This window comes from Ranitomeya variabilis, chromosome 1 (genome assembly GCF_051348905.1).
Source record: "Ranitomeya variabilis isolate aRanVar5 chromosome 1, aRanVar5.hap1, whole genome shotgun sequence".
In the NCBI taxonomy this organism is placed as follows: Eukaryota; Metazoa; Chordata; class Amphibia; order Anura; family Dendrobatidae; genus Ranitomeya; species Ranitomeya variabilis.
Window position 1 is genome coordinate 667,094,478 of NC_135232.1, and position 26,641 is coordinate 667,121,118.

General features: G+C 40.2%; 1 protein-coding gene across 19 annotated transcripts in view; it reads left to right on the top strand.

Moving 5' to 3' along the window:
• The window catches only part of MEIS2 (Meis homeobox 2), a 182,514-nt gene that overhangs the window by 821 nt on the left and 155,052 nt on the right, over positions 1-26,641 (top strand). For 8 of the 19 annotated variants that reach the window (XM_077263746.1, XM_077263656.1, XM_077263667.1 and 5 more), the window contains exons 1-6: positions 1-99; positions 984-1,213; positions 1,829-1,970; positions 3,048-3,098; positions 3,529-3,579; positions 5,126-5,275. The exon at positions 1-99 is cut by the window's left edge. In XM_077263746.1, coding sequence (XP_077119861.1) covers positions 88-99; positions 984-1,213; positions 1,829-1,970; positions 3,048-3,098; positions 3,529-3,579; positions 5,126-5,275 — 636 coding nt within the window. In that variant the 5' untranslated portion in view covers positions 1-87. Of the gene's footprint in view, positions 100-190; positions 605-983; positions 1,214-1,828; positions 1,971-3,047; positions 3,099-3,528; positions 3,580-5,125; positions 5,276-26,641 lie in introns of those variants that run through there. The other 11 variants (XM_077263681.1, XM_077263755.1, XM_077263700.1 and 8 more) reach the window with 11 other exon arrangements.

Below are 26,641 nucleotides of genomic sequence, written 5' to 3' on the forward strand. Positions count from 1 at the left end.
CCACCAGCCCAAGGACAAGGACAGCCTGGGATTCTGGCAGGAGGGCACAGGAAGCACTCCCTATAGGGCGCACTGAGGAGTTTATTGATGGCGCAAAGGGTAGGTGGCAATGTCCTGGGAGCAGTGCTGTGCATGGCATGGAGTGGCCAGGGTGGGGGAAGCAGTCTGTGTCTATGGATGTGAGTGATCAGGGCTTTGTGTGCTGTCTCCTCTCTCTGACTCTCTCTGGCACTCTCTTCTCTCTCTCTCTCTCTCTCTCACTGACACACACCTCTCTCCCTCTCTCTCTCCCTCTCTCTTTCTTTCTCTCTTTCAGTAGTCAGTCTCCTCATCTCCTACTGCCCTGCTTTCTCCTTCTCTCACATATTTACCCTTTTTTTTCCCCTTATCAATAATTATTCTTAGATTTTTTTTTGCCACCCCCCCCTTTTATACTATTTTCTCTCCTTAGACCTTGCACTTTCTCATTCTTATTTTTTTGGGGGGGGATTTGATATTTTTGGATGAGCAGTAAAGACCCCGCACACGCCTCAATGTTCCTGGTAACTCCTCTGTGCAGCTCTACCAATTTATTTTTCCTATGGACTCTTTCAGAATTTTTCCTGTAAATTATTTTACATTTATTTTTTATTCATTTTCAGCTTTTAGGGTTTTTTTAGTTTTTTTTCTCGTTTATCTGTAGAATGTATATATTTTTTTAGATAGATTTATTTATTCTGTGCATTTTGTTTAAATATGTTTTGTGTATTATTTGATCATCCATCATTATTATTATAATTTATTGTTATTTTATTGAGCTGTTTGATACATTTTCTTATATTTACTTTTCTTTTTTTGCATTTCATCCATCTATTAGGCCTTTGCTATATTTTAGATTCTATTGTGTCTCCTCCACTTGCTCTTTCTGCATCTGTTTGTCTCTCTCTCGTTTTTCTTGATCCATCTCTGTCCTCTAATTTCCTCTTTCCTCTTCTTTCTCTCAGTACGATGAGTTACCGCACTATGCTATGGATGGAGTGGGGGTGCCAACTTCTATGTATGGTGACCCACATGCCCCTCGACCTATCCCACCGGTACACCACTTAAACCATGGACCACCTTTACACGCCAGCCAGCACTATGGAACTCATGCCCCTCATCCAAATGTTATGCCCACCAGCATGGGATCTGCTGTGAACGATGCTCTGAAAAGGGACAAAGATGCCATTTATGGGTAGGTACTTGATCAGACTGGCATGTTTATGTTTACAGAGTGGATGGATATCTGGAAATGGCAGGACTCACAGTTGTTAGCTGATCATTACCCTCTGCACCCCTATACAAAGCATGCGGGCTGCTCCAGGACTTTACACCAACAATGAATTACATAGAGATAAACATCTCCTAAATGAAATCAGAGGGGTGAGGAGAACACACATGGGGGGACAGCAGAGTGAAGAAAGTGCAGGGATCCCTGGGCCTGACTGCTGGGGCTGCACATCCCTAGAGCCCTAAGTGTAACTTCATTAACCCACCGAGCAATTAAGGGTTAAAGCAGCAACTAAAGAACGGGTTAAAAATCCCGCAAACTCCATTCCTCCATTAGCATCTCACCCATCTCCACACTCGTCCACCTTTGCCTCGCTATAGGGTGAAGGTTGGTATTCTCGGCACTGTCACATTTATGGCTTTCACCAATATTTGTAAACACAGGGATCACTGCCTGCAGCTTGTAGTGAGGAGCCCGAGCAGCCATCGTCCTGCATTGTTAGTGTTATTATTGTGTGTGTAGCATTGGGCGACCCTGAACTGATGCTGTTTTCTCCGCTTGTATTGGGGGCGTCCGCAGACACCCCCTGTTCCCTCTCCTAGCCTTGGTCTTTGAGAAGTGTGAGCTAGCGACGTGTACCCCCCGGGAGCCCGGAGTGGCGGGAGGAGACGTCTGTTCCTCGGACTCGTTCAATGAAGACATCGCTGTGTTCGCAAAACAGGTCACTAAGTATTATGTCCTGCACCCCAGCACGTGCGACTGCACCCTGCGGCACCCGACATCATTTACCAACAGCACCAGGGACATGGACACTACTGGAGATATATATATATATATATATATATATATATATATATATATATATATATATATATATATATATATATATATATATATATATATATAATGTATCTTTGCGAGATGTATATCTGTGTGACTGTGCAATGTAGAAGTGTCTGTGAGTGTCATATATATAAATATGCGTGTGTATAATATATGTGATGATGTGTAATATATAATGTATCTTTGTGAAATGTGTATGTGTGTAATTGTGTGTGTTGTATACATATATGTGTGAGTGTCTTATATATATAAAAATATATGTGTGTGTATAATGTATGTGATCATGTGCAATATATATATATATATATATATAATGTATCTTTGTGAGATGTATATGTGTGTAATGTATAAATGTCTGTGAGTGTCTTATATATAAACATATATGTGTGTATAATATATATGTGATGAATGATGTGTAATATATATATATGTGTAAAACAGATATTTGCGTGTTTGCATCTATGTGTGTAAAAGCAAGAAAATGTATGTGTATTCATCTATGTATCTGTATGTATTTGAAAGTGTGCATGATTTTATGTGCTGTGTCAATTAATGTATAATTTATAGATTCATTTATATTATAATCTCGACATATACATGTATATGCAGATTGTAATATAAATATGCATCTATATTATACATGTATGCATATACACATGTGTGTGTGTGAAGATGAATATTCTCCTTTATGGAGAACTTAAGTCATACATAAATGCATGTGTGTATATATATATATATATATATATATATATATATATATATATATATATATATATATATATTAGGTATATGAATACTTACTTATTTGTGAGTGCGTGTGTGTGTGTGTTATGTATTGCATATTTATGTCTACGAATATCTCCCCAATTATTTGATACATTTGTATTACTTGAAAGGAGCCCCTCTGTCCATCGCTCCGTACCCCAGGCAGTGACCCATGTCGTGTCGCCCACAGGTCCGTGCAGAGAAGCCACTTTTCTCCTCCAACCCTGAGCTGGACAATCTGGTGAGTTTGGGTTCTGGATCCGCAGAATTTGCAGCGTGGTGTAAAGTTGGAAGCGGCGCGGGCGGGCGCGAGAAGCAGCTGCTGTCAGTGGGTGCAGGCAGTGGGATCTGCAGGACACGCGTGACAGGGTCCCTCTGTGGCACCTGTGGAGCCGCTTGGTTTCTCGGGATTGTTTTAATGTCATTGCATAGAAGGACAGTGATGGGAAATCTCGGGGAATCAGGGCAGGATTACACCTGATCAGAGTGACTCAACCGTGACCGAGGAATAAGCAAAATGCAGGATCATTAAGGTTCCCACTGACATCGGGAGGGAGGAGGATCGGGCCTGTATGAACGATATCGGTGCAACTTCCCGTCCGAAATACACAGCACTGGTAACAACGCACACTGCCTGATCACACTAATGATTGCCCCCGCATGTGTTACAGATGATCCAGGCGATCCAGGTCCTGAGGTTTCATCTCTTGGAATTAGAAAAGGTAAATGGATTCATGTATAACCTCAGAAAATAGCTGCGCTAGTAATTAATAGGAGAGGAGTGATAATATGCGATTATAATGTAGAATGCACCAGATTAATTCTATATATATATATATATATGTGTGTGTGTATATATATATATATATATATATATATATATATATATATATATACTACACTGTTTATGTAGTGTACATATATAGTGTATTGTGTATATAAGTATATATTATATTGTTTATGTAGTGTATATATATATATATATATATGTAGTGTATTGTATATATAAATATATATCACATTGTATATGTAGTGTACTATACATAGACGATATGTCCTGAATGTCTCGTTTTTTCGGGTTTGTGCTGCTTTCCTTGTTTTTGCTCTTGTCTTCCTCTGCGCCATCTCTGCCGTCGGGTTCAATTATGCGACTTTCCCGTGGACATGTAATTGAGCGGAGCTAATTCTCGGCGCTGAAGCTCATTTGTGATGCAGTGTCTGTGAGCGGAAAATGTCGCCTGTGAGTAGCCGGAGAGGCGCTGCCGTGAGCCGGGCGAGGAGCTCACATGCCCCAGGAGATGAAGCTGGACTCGGCTTTTTTTTTTTGGATGTCCTACGTGTTTCCTGAGATATCATGTCCGGATTCTGGGATTTATTTCGCACTGGACTTTATAATGATGAAACCCTTGAATTTGACCTGTGCCCATGGTCAATAAGAAGGGTGGTCTGTCTTCTCCATGAGTTGCCTCCATTCCACCAACTGACACCATAGTCCACAACTCCACTCCACCTGTGCACACTACTGATATCCCCACATTCATTTATTCCACCTTCTTGTTCCCTCTCTCCTAATCTCTTTTTCTAACCTCCTTGTTTCCAATCATCTCCTCCTATCCATTTCTCTCCTTCCCTTCTCAGGTCCCTTCTTCTTCTCCACTTTTTCTCCTCTTCTTCTACTCTTCTTATCTTCAGAAGTTTCTTCTAGCCTACTTAATTCCATTCCTATCCTTCCTTTCTCAGGTCCCTTCATCTTGTTCTTCTCCTGTTCTTCTACTCTTCTTATCTCCAGAAGTTTCTTCTAGCCTACTTATTTCCATTCCTATCCTTCCTTTCTCAGATCCCTTTTTCTTGTTCTTCCCCTGTTCTTCTACCCTTCTTATCTCCAGAAGTTTCTTCTAGCCTCCTTATTTCCATTCCTCTCATTCCCTTCTCAGGTCCCTTCATCTTGTTCTTCTCTTCTTCTACCCTTCTTATCTCCATAAGTGTCTCCTAACCTCCTTATTTCCATTTCTCTCCTTCCCTTCTCAGGTCCCTTCGTCTTTTCTTTTGCCTCTTGCCTCTTTCTTCTCCCTCAGCCTTTTCCTTCTCTCCTCTCCCCCTCTCTACTTGTTGCTGCTGGGGTCTCCAGAGAATAATATCTGCTGCTGCAATTTCTTTATTGTTTCCTTGCCTGCAACTATTACAGTCTTAATGATAGTTAGTCTTGGAGGACACCGGCTTGTTACTCTTTACTCCACCATAACACACATGGCCTCTCCCCCTCCCCAGGTCCATGAATTGTGTGATAATTTCTGCCATCGATACATCAGCTGTTTGAAAGGAAAAATGCCCATAGATTTAGTGATTGATGAGAGGGACGGAAGCTCCAAGTCTGACCATGAAGAACTCTCTGGATCCTCCACAAACCTCGCAGACCATGTGAGTCCACTATCTATTATTATTATTATGGGAAATGTGCATTTGTATTCATATATTTTGGCCTTAAATGAGCCCCTTTCTATAGGGCTTTGCAGTTGTCATTGCGTTGAATGTGCATTAAAAGTTCCAATGTGTGTAGAACATGTTCTCTATGGCTCATTGACCTCTGGATGTCACATCCATGAGCCAGTTGGTTACCTATGGCCTTGATTATTGGATAGACTTGAGTAGTATTGTGCAGGCTCGCATCATATGATGCTGAAGATGTATATTTTATTTCTATGTGAGGTTTCCTTTTTTTTATTGGGCACAAGTTACAAGCCAACTAGACGCCTGGAGCCCCATCTTGTAGAGGCTCGTAACCTTTAATGAACCAATAATTGACTTTCTATTAAGGAGAGCTGGAGAGAATTATTAACAGCAGTATTACAGGTTGGGGCATTGATTTCTAACACTTTTAATAATTCGCCACATTAGAATGAGGCTTTTTTTTTTATTATTATTTTATTGAAGGCCTGATACAAGCAGGCTGGTGTGCTAATGGACATGTGAGGTTATTGTGTTGCCATGGCTGTGGTTGTAGTTTATTATTGTTGTCTGGGGTGTTATTACGCTTGCAGTCTTGTCATGTGATCACCCACTGTTTAATCCTACTCATTTGTACTGACTACATTTAGAGAGTTCACTGATTTATAGCCTAGAAATAAATGGGCAGCTATTTTAAACTCACTAAGCCAAAGTCTAGGCTTTATATTCACTTTTGCATGATGCTATATGGGACCGCTGTATGGTGCACACTATGGCGGGCTTGTGGTTTGTTTTTTTGTTTTGTTTTTAATGTCAAGTATACAATGTGAACTCTTGGGTTCCAGGGCATGTTCATTCTATGCAAGTCTTCCATGTCTAGCTGTGCTGGTTGCCAAACCTTTGAGGATTTAGGAAGGGATGAACAATAGACAGGATCTGTATATATATTCTGCTGTACATGTATACATCCCCCACTCCTGTGTAAAGTCCAGCTTCCTTTCCCAGTGCAGCCTAAGAGCTGGTGTCCCTCTTAGTGGATTACACACCCGGCCTGTTTAGGGTCTAACAGATGGCAACAGCTAAAGCCAATTTACTCTGCTCCCTGGTAATAAGGGACCTTTTATAGTCCATATTAGCTGCAGGATTTAGGTGACCAGGTCATTCCCAAATGTAACTTTTCCTTTAATTTTCAGTATATACAATGAATGCAGCAGCCATACAGTAAAACAAATGTATCAACATTTAATAAATATTTTTATAACACACAAAATAAAAAAAGTTTACACTTTTTTTTTTTACGTTTCGCTTTTTACAACATTCCCAAAGCACAAATAATATCGTTTTGCTCCCAACGCCAAATTGCAAAAATTATATTTCAAGCATCCATCATATAAGCATAATCTCGAGCGAGATACTTGAAAATAATGAAAATTAAAAAAAAGAAAGGCACTTTGCAAATTATTTGTTTTTCCAAATTTTTTTTTTTTTAAGTTTTAGAAAATTATTCGGTTCCGGATTAAGTGAAATATTAGCCTTACAGATAATACTTTATGTACAAAGAAAATATTGCTTAATGTTATATATATTTAGAAAAAAATTGTCTATTGTTCTTTTAAGACATTTAAGGTGCATTCAAAAAGTTGTCTAAAAGCGATGCAAATTTTTCAAACCTGTTTTGGAATCACATAATGTTATTGATCGGGAATAGACAAGCCAAAAATGACTTGTGGGCGTTAGATTTTGTATCTTTTCAGTATCATATATTCTAACAAAAATAATATATATATATATATATATATATATATATATATATATATATATATATATATATATATAATGACAATGTGTAAAGTGCTGTGCTGTGGAATAAATGATGTGAGCAAAATATATAAATAAACAGATAACTAAAAGAATTCTTATTGAATATTATTAAAAAAAAGTTGGACCTGTCCATTTCATTAATAAATAAACAAAAAGATAAATAAAAGAATTCTAAATAAATATTATTAACATCAAGTTGGACCTGTCCATTTCACAAATAGACAGATAAATAAAAGAATTCTTATTAAATATTATTAACATCAAGTTGGACCTGTCCATTTCACAAATAAACAAATAAAAGAATTCTAATTAAATACTATTAACATTAAGTTGGACCTGTCCATTTCACAAATAAGCAGATAAATAAAAGAATTTTAATTAAATATTATTAACATTAAGTTGGACCTGTCCATTTCACAAATAAGCAGATAAATAAAATAATTTTATTTAAATATTATTAACATTAAGTCAGACCTATCCATTTCATAAATAAACAGATAAATAAAAGAATTCTTATTAAATATTATTAACCTGTCCATTTCACGGTTAAATATGAGCAATGCTCCCATCGGTTTTATTGGTGTGAGTGTTGACTTCCCCAGTGTCTATGTCTTGATTAATCGCCATACTGCAGCTTCCACCTAATATATTTATGTGATTAGTAAAGCTTGTCTTTTCTGATGTAACCAGAAACAGACCATACTGAGCTTGGTTAAAAAAAAATCTTCACACCACATAAGAGCTGATACTTGAGACGTGTGGTGACACAGGCGACTCCTAGTAAGACATAAAGGCTCATATATATATATATATATATATATATATATATATATATATATATATATATATATATATATATATATGTGTGTGTGTGTGTATAGTAAATGTGCAATGTAAGTGTCGGTCAGTCGTCTGCCTATGGAAAAATAGTTGCCTATTGCATTTTTCAGAATTGCGGTGATACTTCCAAGTGTCATTGTCACTCTCGCTAGCACCTAAGTAGCTGTTATTGGACCCAAATACCCATTGTAGTCGCTCACTCACACACGTACTCTCAGTCCTTGGTGAACGCTCTCCAGTAATACCCAACTCTTAGGCTCTTCAGGACTATTTTATCCACTGTCTTGAGTTTTCATTGAAGCATTAATTGCCTTGTAAAACAATGTGTTATACAGAAAGGGGGTAACTTACACCTCTTCACTAACTATCAAATATTTAGGGAAGGGATTACCATGCAAAATTGATTGCTGTAATAACCGATATCTCCGATGCGTGACGCTTCACCCTCTTACGTATTATACATTTTTCATTCTTCACTTTCCAAATGTTTGGTGTGTTTCTTTAAGTGCTGCATGAGTTTAATGCTTCATTTGAGTTTTCTTTTCTCTTAATCACATTTTCTTTCCTTTTTAAGCTTCTCCCTTTGAATTGTACACATCACGCACTTTCTTCTTTCTGGTTGGAGTCACAATGACTTGAAATGCAGAGTATTTATCTAATCCGCATACCTCACAGTGTTATGCTTCATATGCTTTCATGCAAATGCCTTGTTTCTCACAGATGACAGTCATAGGCAAACATGGCTTCAGTTTACTACTACTCCTACTAGGCTTTCCTCTGGCCAAGGCTGCTGAGACTTGCAGTTCCACAACAGACAGAGAGCGGTATTTTATGACATGGTCAGTCATACAGGGCATTCATCATCCTCCTGATAGGTGTTTATACAGTTTGTGTCAGTTTTCTGCTATGTCAGGTTTGCCCTAGGTGCGGCGGTCAGACAAGGTGCATTTGATCTATTCAATAATTGGTTGACATTTTGAAACTTTTTGAATTGCATTTTGGGTGGCGGAAAAAATAGTTGATTGACAGCAAAAAAAAAAAGACCAACCAGTCAGACATTATAAATTATAATATTTATTTGTTTATTCTTGGGTTAGATATATATTTATCCTTCTGATTTTCCAACCACATCTGCTGGAAGTTTGCTCCATGCGCACACTACTCTCTTAGTGAACTGCTGAATTCCCAGAGATTTAGGTTTCCTGAATGTACAGTATATTTGTCTTCAGGGGGCAAATGCGGCCCCTAATACTGCTCATTGTAAGATGGCTTTACTCTTCTGATGATACCGTGTGTGTTCCTTCCTTCTTAAAGGTAAACTAAGGTCATGAAGACCTGATCATTGGTATAGGTAATAGGGTCGCGCATTTCTCCAAATCAGAAGGGAAGTAGCATTAGGTAGAAAAACAAGGCTCACAACTTGTACACTTAGGCCCAGGGCTACAGGGTCTGAGGCCAGTTGGTTAGGCCGCCATGGACAATGTAGTAGTGGTAATAGGACACTGAATTATTATTGAGCTCAGCGTCTTCTGTAATGATATCGCATTTACTACCAGATAGTGATCCATTCCCATGGGAAGTGGAGTTTTGGGAGACAATTTTTGTAACAGGTTTTACCTAAATTTTGCTTCTACGGATCTGAAAGCACTATAAAGTAATATATAAATATAGATAGATGCACCTGTATATAGATCCGAAAGTACTATAAAGTAATATATAACTATAGATAGATGCACCTGTATATATATATATATAATATATATAATAATTATACATATATATTGTACACCGGGGCATCTATCTATAGAAATATATTATATAAATTTATATATATATGTATATATATATATATATATATATATATATATATATATATATATATATATATATATATATTTATTTAGATTTATTTATATATTAATTTAGATTACTTTCAGACCCCTAGAAGCAAAATTATATGTGTGTATATTATATACAGGTGATTAAAGTTATTTCTATTTCTGCAAGTTACAGGTGTACAAAAACCCATCGTGTAAGTGTTATAAGTCCTATGATAAAAAGAAAACCTGTAGAAGGTCTTTTAAGCTTTCTAATAGTAAATATTTTAGTTTTTTATGTAAATATTTATGTAAATATTTACCATTTTTATATATATAAAGTTCATTTTTACCCTTCTCCCAAACATAACGAATTAGGGCTCATTCAGATGTCAGTTTTTCACATATGAGCTCTGTCCGTCTTTTTTTCACTGACTCATGTTATAGTCTATGGAGCTGTTCATGCTCCCTGTATTTTTGGTCAGCGCCAGAACAAGGAGACATGTCCGCTTTTGATCCGAGCCCTGGATCATGCGCACCGATGCCAAGTCTATGGGTGCGTGATTGAGCGTAGGGCCCAACACGTCTCGCTGCCAGCTTCATCTCCCAGGTGCCATGTTGTGGTACCCCTGCACAGCCCCGCACACTTGGGGGTCCCCCATTAGGCTCTATGCCCCTCTTACCTCCCTGTATGGGCATTGTCTCTGTGTGTTATTTTTTTACTGTCAGACAAGTTTATCCAGGTGCAGAATGGTGGCCATAAAAATGCTCATAGTTTACAGTCCAAAAAAACCTCAAAGTTTACATAATGGTTTAAAAAGAACAAGAACACATTATTAAGCCCCATTAATCTAATATTACACCGCGTTCTTTATAACTAACTTTTTTTTCCTCAAGTATAACCTCCCAAAACTTCTCTAGTAATATAAGCAGGATTTTTTTTCCCACCTTTTGCTCCAATAGACGGTCATATAAGTTGGGATTCTGGTGCTATGTTGGCACCTGTAAAAATATTTGACAGGGGGGGGGGGTTAAAAATTTCTTCAGGGCATGAAATTATTGTTATTGTAATTTTTTCTTTCCCTGGGAAGATGATGTAGATTTGTCTCAGCGCTGTGTGGTATACTGGGTTGCGAACCATCCAAAAATTTCAGGACGGTCCATCAAAATTAGGCACTTTTTTTTGCCCTGTCCTTAAAAAAAAATTGAAGGCGTCCATGATTTTTTTTGAAGCTGAAGAAACTTATTTTGACTGTAAATATCATCATTTTAGCATTTGCAAATATTGACTTTTTGATAAAATAAAAAGTCAATTTGGCCACTCTGGTGGTAGGGGCATAAGATATACGTATATGTAGAATATGTTGTACGTGATGCCACATGTTCCCATATATGAAAGCATCACATCACCATAAAATTGGCATCAGACTTGGCACAAGTGCCTGCCCCAGACCACCCCGTTACATATCATCCCCCTTCGCTATGATTCAGGCATAACATGGCCCCGGCCCCTGTCCGCATATATATGGTGAGGCTCATTGATAATTATTACCTTGCGGTGACCTTTTTGGAGGTGTATGGTGTAATCTTTATATTGAACAATACATTGGGCCTGACGGATCATATTAAATTTATTACAAGAGGCCGTTTATTAAACCCTATTAAGGTAATACTTCATTACAGTAGATATAAAATATATTAACCTCTCATAACAGTGATATATTAGGGCCGGTAGGAGAGAGAAGAGTGATCCCAGTATAAGGGCTTCCTATCGCCGCCATGTTACAGACACCCTAGACATATAAATTGTAGGTATCATTATTGTACAGAACTTTAGAAAGTTTTCCTTTCGATGTCACCGCCGCAGTTTATTTTTGTGCACTGGGTTACGAGTTTTCTCGTGTGGTTTACATATCACTTCATTTATTTGTATAGTACTATATGGAGTAAGGAATTAGATTGTATCCACATTGTGCCACTTTATATATCAAAAGCGAAAAATGGAACGATCACGGCGCGCTGGAAAAATGGTTCAAGTATGCCATAAAATATAATATGCAATCTCTAAATTTATTAATGCATTGGGATTTTTTAAAATTTTTTAATTTTCTTTCAAAGTTTGTAGTTGCAAAATCGCAGCATACATCACATCTGGTTATGCCATATATGTGTGACAGGCCGCACAATGTACCGGGTTGCAATCAGACCGGGTCTTGAATTGTTTATGATGGGCACATTTTTTTTAAATTATTTTTGGGTATATTGCAACAGAATTTGAAATGACAACAACTTTAGCTCATCCCCTGCTTGCTTATATATATATATATATATATATATATATATATATATAGCTTTTCTCATTGGGAGGAGCTGAAACGTTGCCTGAATATGTGGGTAAATTAAACCTTGCACGTTTTTACATTGGAAAAATGGAGTGCTGCCTCTTTCTTTGAAATTTTATAATCTTGGATAATCGGTAGACTGGTTGTCTGGGGGCCTTGCACCCAAAGATAAGTATTTTTGTGCTGTTCCCTTTTTTTCGTTGTACAGTATATATATATATATATTTTCTTCATTATATATATATAGTATATATATACATATACATATACATATATCCGTTGGTTCAGCTCACACTCCTGGAAGAAGAGAACAAGTGAATATCATGTTTGTACTCCATCATTTTAGTTGAGCTCAGTACAGATGAAAACAGGTAAAAAGTAACTTTGCCAACATCTTATTAACTACTAGAATAAGCAGTATCCAAAAACATATAAAAAACAATAAAAAAACTACATGTCCAAATATTCACAACACTATATGTCCAACTGGGATAAAAAAACGAGAGGTGTCGCCACTTTCATTAGGAATAACTTCCCATTTCAGCTCATCAGCACACATTCGGACTCAGAGGGCAGATTCCTTATTACTCTTGGAACATCACAAAATCAGACAATTTGCATTGTTAATAGCTATTTACCCGCATCTTCCCAGAGATTGGTCTTCCAGCTAATTATATCAAAATTAGCCACTCTTACGTACGACCACCTTATCTGGTGCGGCGACTTTAACTTTATCATTAATCCTAAATTAGATAGCAGCGCTCAGAAACGATCGGATTTAACAAAAGCTGACAAAAAGAAAATCCAACACCTAATAAAAGACAATTGCCTGGTCGATGTATGGAGGGAACTAAACGGTCCTGTAAAGGGCTACACATACTTCTCACCTGCACACCAGTCCTATTCTCGAATAGACCTACACTTAACTACTGCAAGAACGATCCCGTCTGTCCTATTCTCTCGTCATATTCCATCATCATGGTCTGACCATGATGTTGTCCTATCAACATTTAAATTCAATGTTACCACTTCTAAATTATTCAAATGGAGACTGAACGAATCCTTACTTACTGACCCTGTTATACTCTCTAAAATTAAAGAGGAGTTGAGACTGTATTTCCAGACTAATTCCACTGATGACACCTCTCCTGGAGTAGTGTGGATGGCACATAAAAAATTTATTACTGGCTCCCTAATCAAAATTGCGTCCAATAAAAAGAAACAAAGATCTGAATTACAAACGCGCTTAGAGACTAAACTTATGAAACTCGAACTTGCTAACCAGGCCACCACTTCCCTCTTTCTGATTAAACAAATCAGAGACACTAAGCAACAATTAGACACTATTCTTACGAACAAAACAGAGAGAGCGTTAACATGGACCAAGTCAACTTTTTATAAATATGCAAATAAACCTTCTGGCATGTTAGCACGTAGACTCAGATGCAGAGAATCTTTAAATAATGTCACCTCCATCAAAGACTCCAAAGGCAAAATTTCCGCACACCCGGATATAGTATACGAAACATTCCGAGACTATTATCAGAAACTATATACCTCCCCACAGACTTCTTCACCGCAATCCTTATCCTCCTTCCTAGATGAATTGAAATTACCTAAAATTCCCAACTCCTCGCTAGACCAACTGCATGCACCAATATCTGAAGATGAAATTTCTGCAGTAATTAAAAACCTAAAAAAAAACAAAGCTCCCGGACCTGACGGCCTCACGGCACTATATTACAAGAAATTTACAAACATCCTCATACCATACATTAAAACTTACTGTAACGCTCTACTAAATGGCACCCAAATGCCCCCTGAATTCTATATTGCCCATGTGACGGTAATCCCCAAACCAAAGAAAGACCACCTCCTTCCCAAGAATTATAGACCTATATCATTGCTAAATGTTGACCTCAAACTCTTTACATCCATTATTACCACTAGGCTCAACGAATTTCTACCCACCCTTATCCACCGTGACCAAGTGGGGTTCATACCTAATAGACAAGGTCCCGATAATATTAGAAGAAATCTAAATATTATACATTCAGCAAACTACCATAAGCAACCCCTACTACTATTAGCTTTAGACATAGAAAAAGCTTTCGACTCGGTCTCGTGGTCCTATTTATTTGAAGTCCTTTCCAGATTTGGCATCCCTCGCACCCTTATTTCATGCCTCCAACTATTGTACGACAGTCCTACAGCCTATCTGAAACTCCCGTCAACTAAACCTACTCCTATCAACATACAAAGGGGGACGAGGCAGGGCTGTCCACTTTCTCCAGCCCTGTTTGCCATGGCCATGGAACCACTAGCCGAGGCAATAAGGCTTAATCCAAGCATACTTGGGCCTGTAGGACTTGGCGCACAGTATAAGGCAAGCTTATTTGCAGATGATTTACTGTTGACTCTATCTAGCCCACTCACCACTCTCCCAAATTTATTTTCAGTTTTACGTAAATTTGAGTCGATCTCAGGACTCAAAATTAATGTTGACAAATCCGAAGCTTTATTCCTTAACACCAATAAGGACATGCAAACAAATATTATCTCCCAGTTTAAATTTACAAAGAATGAACACTATATAACTTATCTCGGTGTCAACCTTACCTCTCATAAGTCGACCCTATTTAAGTGGAATTATCTCCCATTAATAAAAAATCTCCGAGCTGACTTAGCTAGATGGTCTGCCATGAAGTTAACCTGGTTGGGCAGATTGCATGCAATTAAAATGGTCTCTTTGCCTAGATTTCTGTACTTATTCCGCTCTCTCCCCATATCATTACCCCATGAGACCCTACGCGAGGTTCACTCTATAATTTCAAAATTTATCTGGCAGGGGAAAAAACCCAGAATCCGTCAAAAAACTATGTTCATACATAGAAGACTGGGGGGGCTTTCCATGCCTAACTTCACACTGTACTACAAAGCGGCTCAGTTAGCTCAATTGACTAATGCCTGCGCTGTCAACCGTGCTCCGAGATGGGTTGACCTGGAATCGTTCCTTCTACTTCCGTTTTCCTTGCCGGGCCTTATGTGGTCCACACAAAAACTACCAAAGAGTCTACACATCACAGCACCTTTCACAGCACATTCCCTGATCCTTTGGAGGAAGGTAAGATTTAAATTCGAACTCCAATCTGGGTCTGCCCCACTGACCCCCCTCTTCTGCAACCCCATGTTCCCACCAGGACTTGACCCACGTTCTTTTGCTTGGTGGAAAGTAAACGGAATTACTACTCTAAAGCACCTCTGCTCACCCTTTAATATAATTTTATCTAGACAAGAATTCCTTCATAAATACAACCCACCCATTAGCGAAACCTTCCGTACCTATCAGGTTTTCCATTTTGCGGAACAGTTTCTACAACGGAAAATCCCTTTTTGCGCGACTGGCTTTGAACAGAGATGCATGGATGACCCACTGGGAAGAGGAACTATTTCTCTGCTGTACGGATGCCTCAATGCAGCACATGGTGTTGACAAACTGCAATACATGAAACAGTGGGAGGAAGATCTAGGTTTCCAACTAACTTTGGAAAATTGGAGACGAAGCTGTGACACAATTTCCAGGGGTAGTCATCAAGCCTCCTTGGCAGAGACATCCATTAAGGTCTTACACAGAACATACCAAGTCCCAAGTAAACTCCACGCTATATACCCCAACATTTCAGATCAATGCTTTAGAGGATGTAGCGCAGTGGGAGATATGAAGCATATTTGGTGGGAATGTCCAGTAGCCTCAGCTATGTGGCAGGAAGTAGGATTAATAATTGGAAAAATGTATGGCGGGACAATACAACCTGACCCGGCCACATTCCTCTTGGGAGCCAAATACCCTGGATTCACTAATAAATTCCACAAGCTGATAGGCCAACTGCTTATGGCTGCTAAGCTACATATAGCTACCAGCTGGAGGTCGCCGTTTCTCTCTGTCCAGACAGTTAGAGATAAAATGAATTCAATCCTCTTATATGAACGTATACATGCGACTAGGGAAGATGTGTGGGAAACCTTCTACCAGGTTTGGAAACCGTGGATAGATCTTAACGCGAACTTAAATCTTGAACAAACCTTGACTCTATCTATTTGAGACTCTATCCTGTGGGAGATTCTGATGACACTGGGGTCGAGCCGGCGTGGGGTGGGGTGCGAGGAGGTGGGAGGCAGAACTCATAAAATGGAACATAGTATGTCCTTGTCTGGTAAATATACTGCTGCTTATCACGAAATAAAGTGCAGCATCTCATTACCCTCCCCATTTTCCCTCTTTTATGTCTCCCCATGTTCTTGTCTTGTCATATTTGTATCTTTGAATTTGAGTTAATATATGTATGTTTTTTCTTATTGAATTCCCATGTAAGGGAAAGTGCTGTTCAATTACTATGTTATTGAAAATAAAAATTATTGAAACTAAAAAAACTACATGTATGGCTTCATTCCGATGTTCATGTACGAGTGCTATTCATGGTTTTCAAGGATAGCACTCGTACCTGTGGTATTCTAAGGGGCCATTCACATGTATGGGTTTTATTCTCGGATTGAGTGGTCCACAGAAAATATCATAGACATGTCCGATTTTGAGCCGAGGGTTGGATCAAAATCAGCAGTGCAAGTCAATGGGTCCGTGAAAAACAATCGGAGAGCGCTTGCATGACATCAGAGTGCAGCCCGATTTTTACAGATTGTCAGAATGGAGAAGGTGGAGAATTTTATTTAAAAAAAATTCTCCATGTACGAGAAAGTCGGATGACACTTGGACCAAACTCTGATCAAAATAATTGGTCCGATTTTCTCATATGCAGAAAAAAATCGCACATCCGAGTGAGGCCTAAGACATGGAGTAAACTACTTGGTCAATGAATGAACATGGCAGAAAACAAAAGAGGCTGTGACCGATGTTGTATTTATTCTACACTATCAGTTCTGCCTTAAAGACAATTTAGGGACTTTAAGGCTATGTTCAGACAGAGTTGTTTTTTAAGAGAAAACCACTTAAAAATGTTATTTTAATTTTTTAAGCAGTTTTTAAGAGTTTTTTTTAAATTAAAAACTTTTTATCCCTGCAATATCTCTGCAGTGATGGACACTTTTTTTTTTTATAACGGGCATTTTCTCAAAACCCAAAGAGGTTAAGAAACACTGAAAAAAAAGCCTAAACAGTAAAGTGGATTAACAATGAAATAAATAGGAGGAGTCTATCTAGGATTCTTGAATTGGTTTTCAAATTGTCTATGGAGAGGATCCTCTCCAGGAAAAAAAACTCTTCAAAAACTTTTTTTCTGAATATTTCCTAACATTGATGACCTTTCCTAATGCTAGGCCTTCAATATCAGATGTGTGGGTCACAACACCCAGCTCCCCCACCTTCTGTAGTGGAATTGCAGCTCAGCCCTATTGGCAGCCGCTACAAAATGTACGGCCATGTGGTCAGTAGAGCAACTTGTCCCTTAAATCAACTGATGCTGTAGGTAGGGTTTCGAGTCAGACCTTTGGAAAGGTCATCAATACTAAAGGTCTGGAAGACCTCTTTAGGGTAGATGTAAGTTAGGGCTTGTTTCCATTTGCGAGAAACACGTCCGTGTCTCGCATGTGGAAACCAAGCTCTGGCGCCGGCACTTTGGAGCGGAGCGTGCGGCTCCATGTGTTCCTATGCGGCCGCACGCTCCGCTCTGGAGTGCCGGCGCCAGAGCTTGGTTTCCACATGCGAGACACGGACGTGTTTCTCGCAAATGGAAACAAGCCCTTAGTATGATACACAGGCGATCACATGTATAATGTCTAGTGCCAGTCTTGCCCATACTAACCTATAAGTCCAAAGTTTAATTTCACACCAAATTAGAAAATAAATTATTAGTATTTTTGGGGAGTTATGTCTTACAGGTCTTCATTTAATAAAATAAAATTTTTCGTGTTACCGCCATTAATTCAGCATCAATAATATTCTAGGACATTCTAATACAAATTCACTTTCTATTTTTCTTCGAAAGCCCAGTTTGGTTATTGAAAAAAAAAGAGTTCTCCCTCCCTTTCCTGTTTCTTCTTTGCAGTCATCCCTTATCTATTGTACCTCCCCAGCAATGCTCCCTCTGTGGTTCCCCTCCCTAATGTCTCAGCTGCAGGAATGTCTGAAGTGCAAAGGTCTCATGCTAAGAAATTATTCATATATTATATCATTATTTGGTAAATGATTCCGATACCTATCAATAAATAGAGCTAAAGTTAAGGACTCATTCAGACGTCAGTGATTTTTCTCGTACGCACAAAATGCTCAGAGTTTTATCACGTTTTATCAATGTTTTAGATCAGATTTACAGCAGAGTTTGGTCACTGTCAGTTTTTTTTAGCAGCGTTTGGTTAGCGTATGTTTTTATCAGCAGAGTTGCAGCCTTTGGTCAGTTTTTTTCAGCAGAATTTCAGCAGAGTTTGATCCGTGTCAGTTTTTTTGCAGCAGAGTTTCTGCAGAGTTGTTCAGTGTCAGTTTTTATCAGCAGAGTTGCTACAGAGTTTGGTCAGTGTCAGTTTTTATCAACAGAGTTTGGTTAGTTTTTACCAGCAGAGTCTCAGTAGTTTGGTCACTGTCAGTTTTTATCAGCAGAGTCTGAGCAAAGTTTGGTCAGTGTCAGTTTTTTCAGCAGAATTTCAGCAGAGTTTGGTCAGTGTCAGTTTTTATCAGCAGAGTTTGGTCAATTTTTATCAGCAGAGTTTCAGTAAAGTTTGTTTAGTGTCAGCTTTAATCAGCAGTTTCAGCAGTTTTTCTTATATACAAAAGAAAAAAAGTAAAAAAATGATGGAGATTTCTCCAGCGTGTTCTATGAGGCAGTCAGTGAAAAATGGACATCACGTGCATGGCTTCAGAGTGCTGACCGAATTTTTTTCACTGATCTATAGACTTGCATTGGTGAGTTTGACCATTGATTTGGATATAAGTTGTACAAGTCTCCAGTTTTGGGCAGACCGATAGACTCATTTCTATCCATGAAATGCTGATGTCTGAATGAGCCCTAACTATTAGGCTGCCGTCACACTAGCAGTATTTGGTCAGTATTTCACATCAGTATTTGTAAGCCAAAACCAGGAGTGGAACAATCAGAGGAAAAGTATAATAGAAACATATGCACCACTTCTGCATTTATCACCCACTCCTGGTTTTGGCTTACACATACTGATGTAAAATACTGACCAAATACTGAATGTGTGACGGCAGCCTTAGGTATCCACAACGTAGGCCTCATTCACATGTCAGTTTTTCCAAAGTATGAGAAAAATGGATCAGTGATAGCTTATTCCGAGTTCCATCAGAGTTTTGTCCAAATGTCATTAGTTTTTCTTGTACGTGAAAAAAAAAATTCTCCACTTTCTCCTAACAGTCCATGAAAATCGGACTGCACTCGGATTGCATATAATTTTTTCATTGACCTATAGATTTGCATTGGCCAGTTTGATCCGTGACTTGGATCAAAATTGAACATGTGTCTGTGAAAAATACACAGACATGTGAACAGCTTTATAAACTATGAAAGTCACGATTTCTACCCATGAAAAACTGATGTCTGAATGAGCCCTAACTGGTCGTTATCCACAACTTGTAGAGCTCCAGGCATTGAGAAGTCGCAGCTTGATTCATCGATGGCCATGGTGGTCTGGCCTGGATCTGCAGAAAGTGTGTATGTTCTGTGTGTGTTCACACAGATTTGTTGGGGATATTTTTGTAACTGTCTCATTCATGTGAAAGGAGCTTTCAGAAATCCATGCACATCTTGCAGCTCCCCATTCATGTATCATAATATCAGTCACAGAAATATTTGCAAAAGGAAAAAAATGAATCCGCTTGGAAACATATTCTGATATGTGCTGCAGTTGGAAATCTGAAAGTTCTCAGAATTTAAGCACCTAGCATGCTGGGGGTTGCAGTTCTGCAATAGGACTGGTGACATGAACGATAGCGGTTTAGTATTAGGCCAAGTTCACACATTCAGTATTTGGTTAGTATTTTACATCCGTATTTGTAAGCCAAAATCAGGAGTGGAATAATCAGAGGAAAAGTATAATACAAACACTTCACCACTTCTGTATTTATCATCCACTCGTGGTTTTGGCTTACACATACTGATATAAAATACTGACCAAATACTGAATGTGTGAACATGGCCTTACTGCCGTCACGTGAGCAGACAGTCACATCGATCAGACTTACAGAGCGGACAGTCACATTGGCCAGACTTCCAAAGCAAACAGTCACATCGGCCAGGCTTCCAGATCGGACAGTCACATTGGCCAGGCTTCCAGAGCGGACAGTCACATCGCTCAGGCTTCCAGAGCAGACAGTCACATCTGCCTGGCTTCCAGAGCAGACAGTCACATCGGCCAGGCTTCCAGAGTGGACAGTCATATTGGCCAGGCTTCCAGAGCAGACAGTCACATTGGCCAGCCTTCCAGAGCGGACAGTCACATCCGTCAGGCTTCCAGAGCAGACAGTCACATCCGTCAGGCTTCCAGAGCAGACAGTCACATTTGCCAGGCTTCCAGAGCAGACAGTCACGTTGGCCAGGCTTCCAGAGCGGACAGTCACATTGGCCAGGCTTCCAAAGCGGACAGTCACATCGGCCAGGCTTCCAGAGCAGACAGTCACATTGACCATACTTCCAGATCGGACAGTCACATTGGTCAGGCTTCCAGAGTGGTCAGTCACATTGGCCAGGCTTCCAGAGCGGACAGTCATATTGTCCAGGCTTCCAGAGCAGACAGTCACATTGGTTAGACTTCCAAAGCAAACAGTCACATGGGCCAGGCTTCCAGAGCAGAAAGTCACATCGACCAGGCTCCCAGAGCAAACAGTAACATCGGCCAGGCTTCCAGAGTGGACAGTCACATCGGCCAGGCTTCCAGGGCGGAAATTCACATCTTCCAGGCTTCCAGAGTGCACAGTCACATCGGCCAGGCTTCCAAAGCAGACAGTCACATCAGCCAGGCTTCCAAAACTGACAGTCACATCGACCAGGCTTCCAGATCAGACAGTCACATTGGTCAGGCTTCCCGAGTGGACAGTCACATCGGCCAGGATTCCAGGGCGGACAGTCACATTGGGCAGACTTCCAAAGCGGACAGTCACATCCGCCAGGCTTCCAGATCGGACAGTCACATTGGCCAGGCTTCCAGAGTGGACAGTCACATCGGCCAGGCTTCGAGATCAGACAGTCACATTGGTTAGGCTTCCAGAGCAGACAGTTACATCTGCCAGGCTTCCAGAGCAGACAGTCACATCGGCCAGGCTTCCAGAGCGGACAGTCATATTGGCCTGGCTTCCAGAGCAGACAGTCACGTTGGTCAGACTTCCAAAGTGGACAGTTACATGGGCCAGGCTTCCAGAGCAGAAAGGTCATATCGACCAGGCTTCCAGAGTGGACAGTCACATCAGTCAGGTTTCCAGAGCAGACAGTCACATCTGCCAGGCTTCCAGAATGGACAGTCACATCGGTCAGGCTTCCAGAGCAGACAGTCACATCTGCCAGGCTTCCAGAGCAGACAGTCACATCTGCCAGGCTTCCAGAGCGGACAGTCATATTGGCCAGGCTTCCAGAGCAAACAGTCACATGGGCCAGGCTTCTAGAGCAGAAAGTCATATCAACCAGGCTCCCAGAGCAAACAGTAACATCGGCCAGGCTTCCAGAGTGGACAGTCACATCGGCCAGGCTTCCAGATCGGACAGTCACATTGGCCAGGCTAGCAGAGTGGACAGTCACATCGGCCTGGCTTCCAGATCGGACAGTCACATTGGCCAGGCTTCCAGAGTGGACAGTCACATCGGCCAGGCTTCCAGAGTGGAGAGTCACATCGGCCAGGCTTACAGAGCGGACAGTCACATTGGCCAGGCTTGCAGAGCAGACAGTCACATCGGTCAGGCTTCCAGAGCAGACAGTCACATCGGTCAGGCTTCCAGAGCGGACAGTCACATCGACCAGGCTTCCAGAGTGGGCAGTCACATCGACCAGGCTTCCAGAGTGGACAGTCACATCAGCCAGGCTTCCAGAGTGGACAGTCACATAGGCCAGGCTTCCAGAACCTGTGGTTTGGACATGAATTCATTAGCACAATCCAGGACCTATTGGAGATTTGTTTAGGGGAGGAATGTCAATAATTCCAGGAGCGCATGAGGTTTTGTTCATACGCTAAACACTTGAGTGCTGGCCTGTTTACAGTCGGCTCTTAGTAGGTCACTTGCCTAAGCACAGAATTGGACTTGCCGGGAATTCCTGGGTGCTTGCTTCAGGTGGTGACTTGTCCACATGTTCTTGGTGTTGTCCCGGGTTGTGACATTGGAGGTCTTTCTTCTATGTATTTAGAGAACCTTACTAAGTGGCTGTGGTGCAAATGAGACCTTTAGCAATTATATTATTTAGGATGTGTTGCCATGTTACTTGATTTTAGAAACATAAATTCCGAGTGCCCTCGACAGGCGCATCTGTCGCAACAATCATTACAATTCTGAGGATTCCGAGCGATACTATCGATAATTGCCGGTATAAAACATCGGCAAGAAATGAGACATATATGAAATCCGGTATCCGGTAATGGGGTCTTCCCACATAGATATTTATAGGATGTCCACAGAATATGCCATAAATGTCTGACAGGTTTATGGGACTTTCACCTATGTGGAGAGTGTGGCAAATCGTGCTCAACTGTTTCTGTAGCTCCCATGTAAGTGAACAGATTTTTGAGAAATGGAAATCGTGATTAATATGTAAACACTGATCCTCTATTATCTCATTAAAGGGAATCTGTCACTAGGTTTTTATCACCTAATCTAAGAGCAGCATAATGTAGAGACAGAGATCCTGATTCCAATGATCTGTCACTTATTGGGCTGCTTGCTGTGGATTTTATAAAAATCACTGTTCTATTAGCAGGAGATTATCACTAGAGGACTAGTAAACCTAGTGACAAGCAGCCCAGCCCTGCCCCCACCAGAGATTGACAGCTTTCAGCCTATGCACAGTGTATACAGGGCTCAGCATTCAGAGAACTGCTAGTTCTGCAGTAGATAAAACAGGGATTTTATCAAAACTACAACAAGTAGGCCAGGAAATGACACATCGCTGGAATCAGGGTCTCTGCCCCTACATCATGCTGCTCTTAGATTACATAGAAAAACCTGGTAAAAGATTCAATTTAATTGACAAATAAATTGTTTAATTTATGTACCCAGACTTGGACTGGCCTACAGGGGAACAAGTAAATCCCACATTGGGCCCACACCCTAAGAGATGAGCAGTAGTTGGCACAATAAGCCAGAGGCAGCGTCTCGTCATTCATTTTATAATCAGTGTATTATTATACGTATAGAAGAGCTAAATCTGTAAATGAGGATAATGTGAGCTTTGTAAGTAGCTGAACTGTGGATCCCCAGAGTCCATGTTGGCTCCTTGGTACTCCAACGCGACACTGAATCTACTCCAGATACTTTGTAAGGGCAAGTGCAGAGGACCGCGTTATCAGTCCGAGTACCACCCGACGAAACATCGAATTGCATCTGGACTAAAGTTATCCTATGGGGTTATGCATAGGTGTAGGACAGTGTCGCAGCATCTCCAAATTTGATCCAAAATTTCAATTGCACTCGGCCATTCAAGTCACCCAGTGTGTGGAAACTATCGGACTGCACTCGGGTGACATCTGAGTGCAGTGTGATAACACTGACAGAGTGGAAAAGATGGAGAGATGCTTTTCTCCAACTTCTCATCTGAGAGAATTGGATCAAAGTATGCTGACTCTGATCGTACTCTGATCAAACGCTGACTCTATGGTGGTCTACACCTGCCCTAGTAACACATTATTACTTATATGTTTACCCTATGCTGTACTAAGAAACCATACGGTGAAGAGAAAGAGAGTCCAACACGTGTGCAGCCCCCTCTCCATCCATTCTTCACCAGCATCGCCTCGCCCGGCCGGTATGGGTTCTGCCAATAGGTTTCACCTGTCAGACATTCATGATATAACGTGTGGACTGGAGGCTTAATGCCAGATTATTGGAGTACAGTATGTAAGCAGAAAAATGTTTAGGAAAAGAAAACTAGAAATATTGTCATGTAAATAGAAAATAGAAAGAAAAAAAGCAGCACAAAAAAAGAATGTTGGGTGCAAGAGTCTCCCAGGCATGTACCAAACCTTGTAGATAAATCCCCAAAAATTGAAGGCAGCACACAACTGTTGATAAAGATTCACGTGCAGTTTAAAGGCCCATATGCGACGTTTCGGTCCAAGATGTGGACCTTGAAATTGCTGCCATCAATTTTTTTGGATTGAGATACATAGATTATAGATAGATTCTCATGTGGTCTGACGTGCACTGTGAGCTGTAAGGTCTTATATAGGTGTGTGCCTTTCTAAATCAAGTCCTATCAGTTTAATTAAACACAGCTGGACTCCAATGAAGGAGTAGAACCATCTCAAGGAGGATCACAAGGAAATGGACAGCATGTGACATAAATATGAATGTCTGAGCAAAGGGTCTGAATACTTATGACCATATGATATTTAATATTTTTCTTTTTTATTAAATTTGCAAAAATGTCTCCATTTCAGTTTTTTTCAGTCAAGATGGGGTGCAGAGTGTACATTAATGAGAAAAAAATGAACTTTTTTGAATTTACCAAATGGCTGCAATGAAACAAAAAGTGAAAAATTTAAAGGGGTATGAATACTTTCCGTACCCACTGTAGATGGATGGATAGATAGATAATAGATGGATGGATAGATAGATCCCTAGATGTAGATAGGTACATGGATGGATGGATAGATAGATGGATGGATATATAGATGGATACAAAGATGGATGGATGGATACATAGATGATACATAGATGTACAGTACAGACCAAAAGTTTGGACACACCTTCTCATTTAAAGATTTTTCTGTATTTTCATGACTATGATATTGTACATTCACACTGAAGGCATCAAAACTATGAATTAACACATGTGGAATTATATACTTAACAAAAAAAGTGTGAAACAACTGAAAATATGTCTTATATTCTAGGTTCTTCAAAGTTGCCACCTTTTGGTTTGGTGACTGCTTTGCACATTCTTGGCATTCTCTTGATGAGCTTCAAGAGGTAGTCCCCGGGAATGGTCTTCCAACAATCTTGAAGGAGTTCCCAGAGATGCTTAGCACTTGTTGGCCCTTTTGCCTTCACTCTGCGGTCCAGCTCACCCCAAACCATCTCGATTGGGTTCAGGTCTGGTGACTGCGGAGGCCAGGTCATCTGGTGTAGCACCCCATCACTCTCCTTCTTAGTCAAATAGCCCTTACACAGCCTGGAGGTGTGTTTGGGGTCATTGTCCTGTTGAAAAATAAATGATGGTCCAACTAAATGCAAACCGGATAGAATAGCATGCCGCTGCAAGATGCTGTGGTGGCCATGCTGGTTCAGTATGCCTTCAATTTTGAATAAATCTCAAACAGTGTCACCAGCAAAGCACCCCCACACCATCACACCTTCTCCTCCATGCTTCACGGTGGGAACCAGGCATGTAGAGTCCATCCGTTCACCTTTTCTGCGTCGCACAAAGACGCGGTGGTTGGAACCAAAGATCTCAAATTTGGACTCATCAGACCAAAGCACAGATTTCCACTGGTCTGATGTCCATTCCTTGTGTTCTTTAGCCCAAACAAGTCTCTTCTGCTTGTTGCCTGTCCTTAGCAGTGATTTCCTAGCAGCTATTTTACCATGAAGGCCTGCTGCACAAAGTCTCCTCTTAACAGTTGTTGTAGAGATATGTCTGCTGCTAGAACTCTGTGTGGCAGTGACCTGGTCTCTAATCTGAGCTGCTGTTAACCTGCGATTTCTGAGGCTGGTGACTCGGATAACCTTATCCTCAGAAGCAGAGGTGACTCTTGGTCTTCCTTTCCTGGGTCGGTCCTCATGTGAGCCAGTTTCTTTGTAGCGCTTGATGGTTTTTGCAACTGCACTTGGGGACACTTTCAAAGTTTTCCCAATTTTTCGGACTAACTGACCTTCATTTCTTAAAGTAATGATGGCCACTCATTTTTCTTTACTTAGCTGCTTTTTTCTTGCCATAATACAAATTCTAACAGTCTATTCAGTAGGACTATCAGCTGTGTATCCACCAGACTTCTGCTCAACACAACTGGTGGTCCCAACCCCATTTATAAGGCAAGAAATCCCACTTATTAAACCTGACAGGGCACAGTGTGAAGTGAAAACCATTTCCGGTGACTACCTTTTGAAGCTCATCAAGAGAATGCCAAGAGTGTTCAAAGCAGTCATCAATGCAAAAGGTGGCTACTTTGGAGAACCTGGAATATAAGACATATTTTCAGTTGTTTCACACTTTTTTGTTAAGTATATAATTCCACATGTGTTAATTCATAGCTTTGATACCTTCAGTGTGAATTTACAATTTTCATAGTCATGAAAATACAGAAAAATCTTTAAATGAGAAGGTGTACTGTATGTATGTATGTATGGATGGATACGTAGA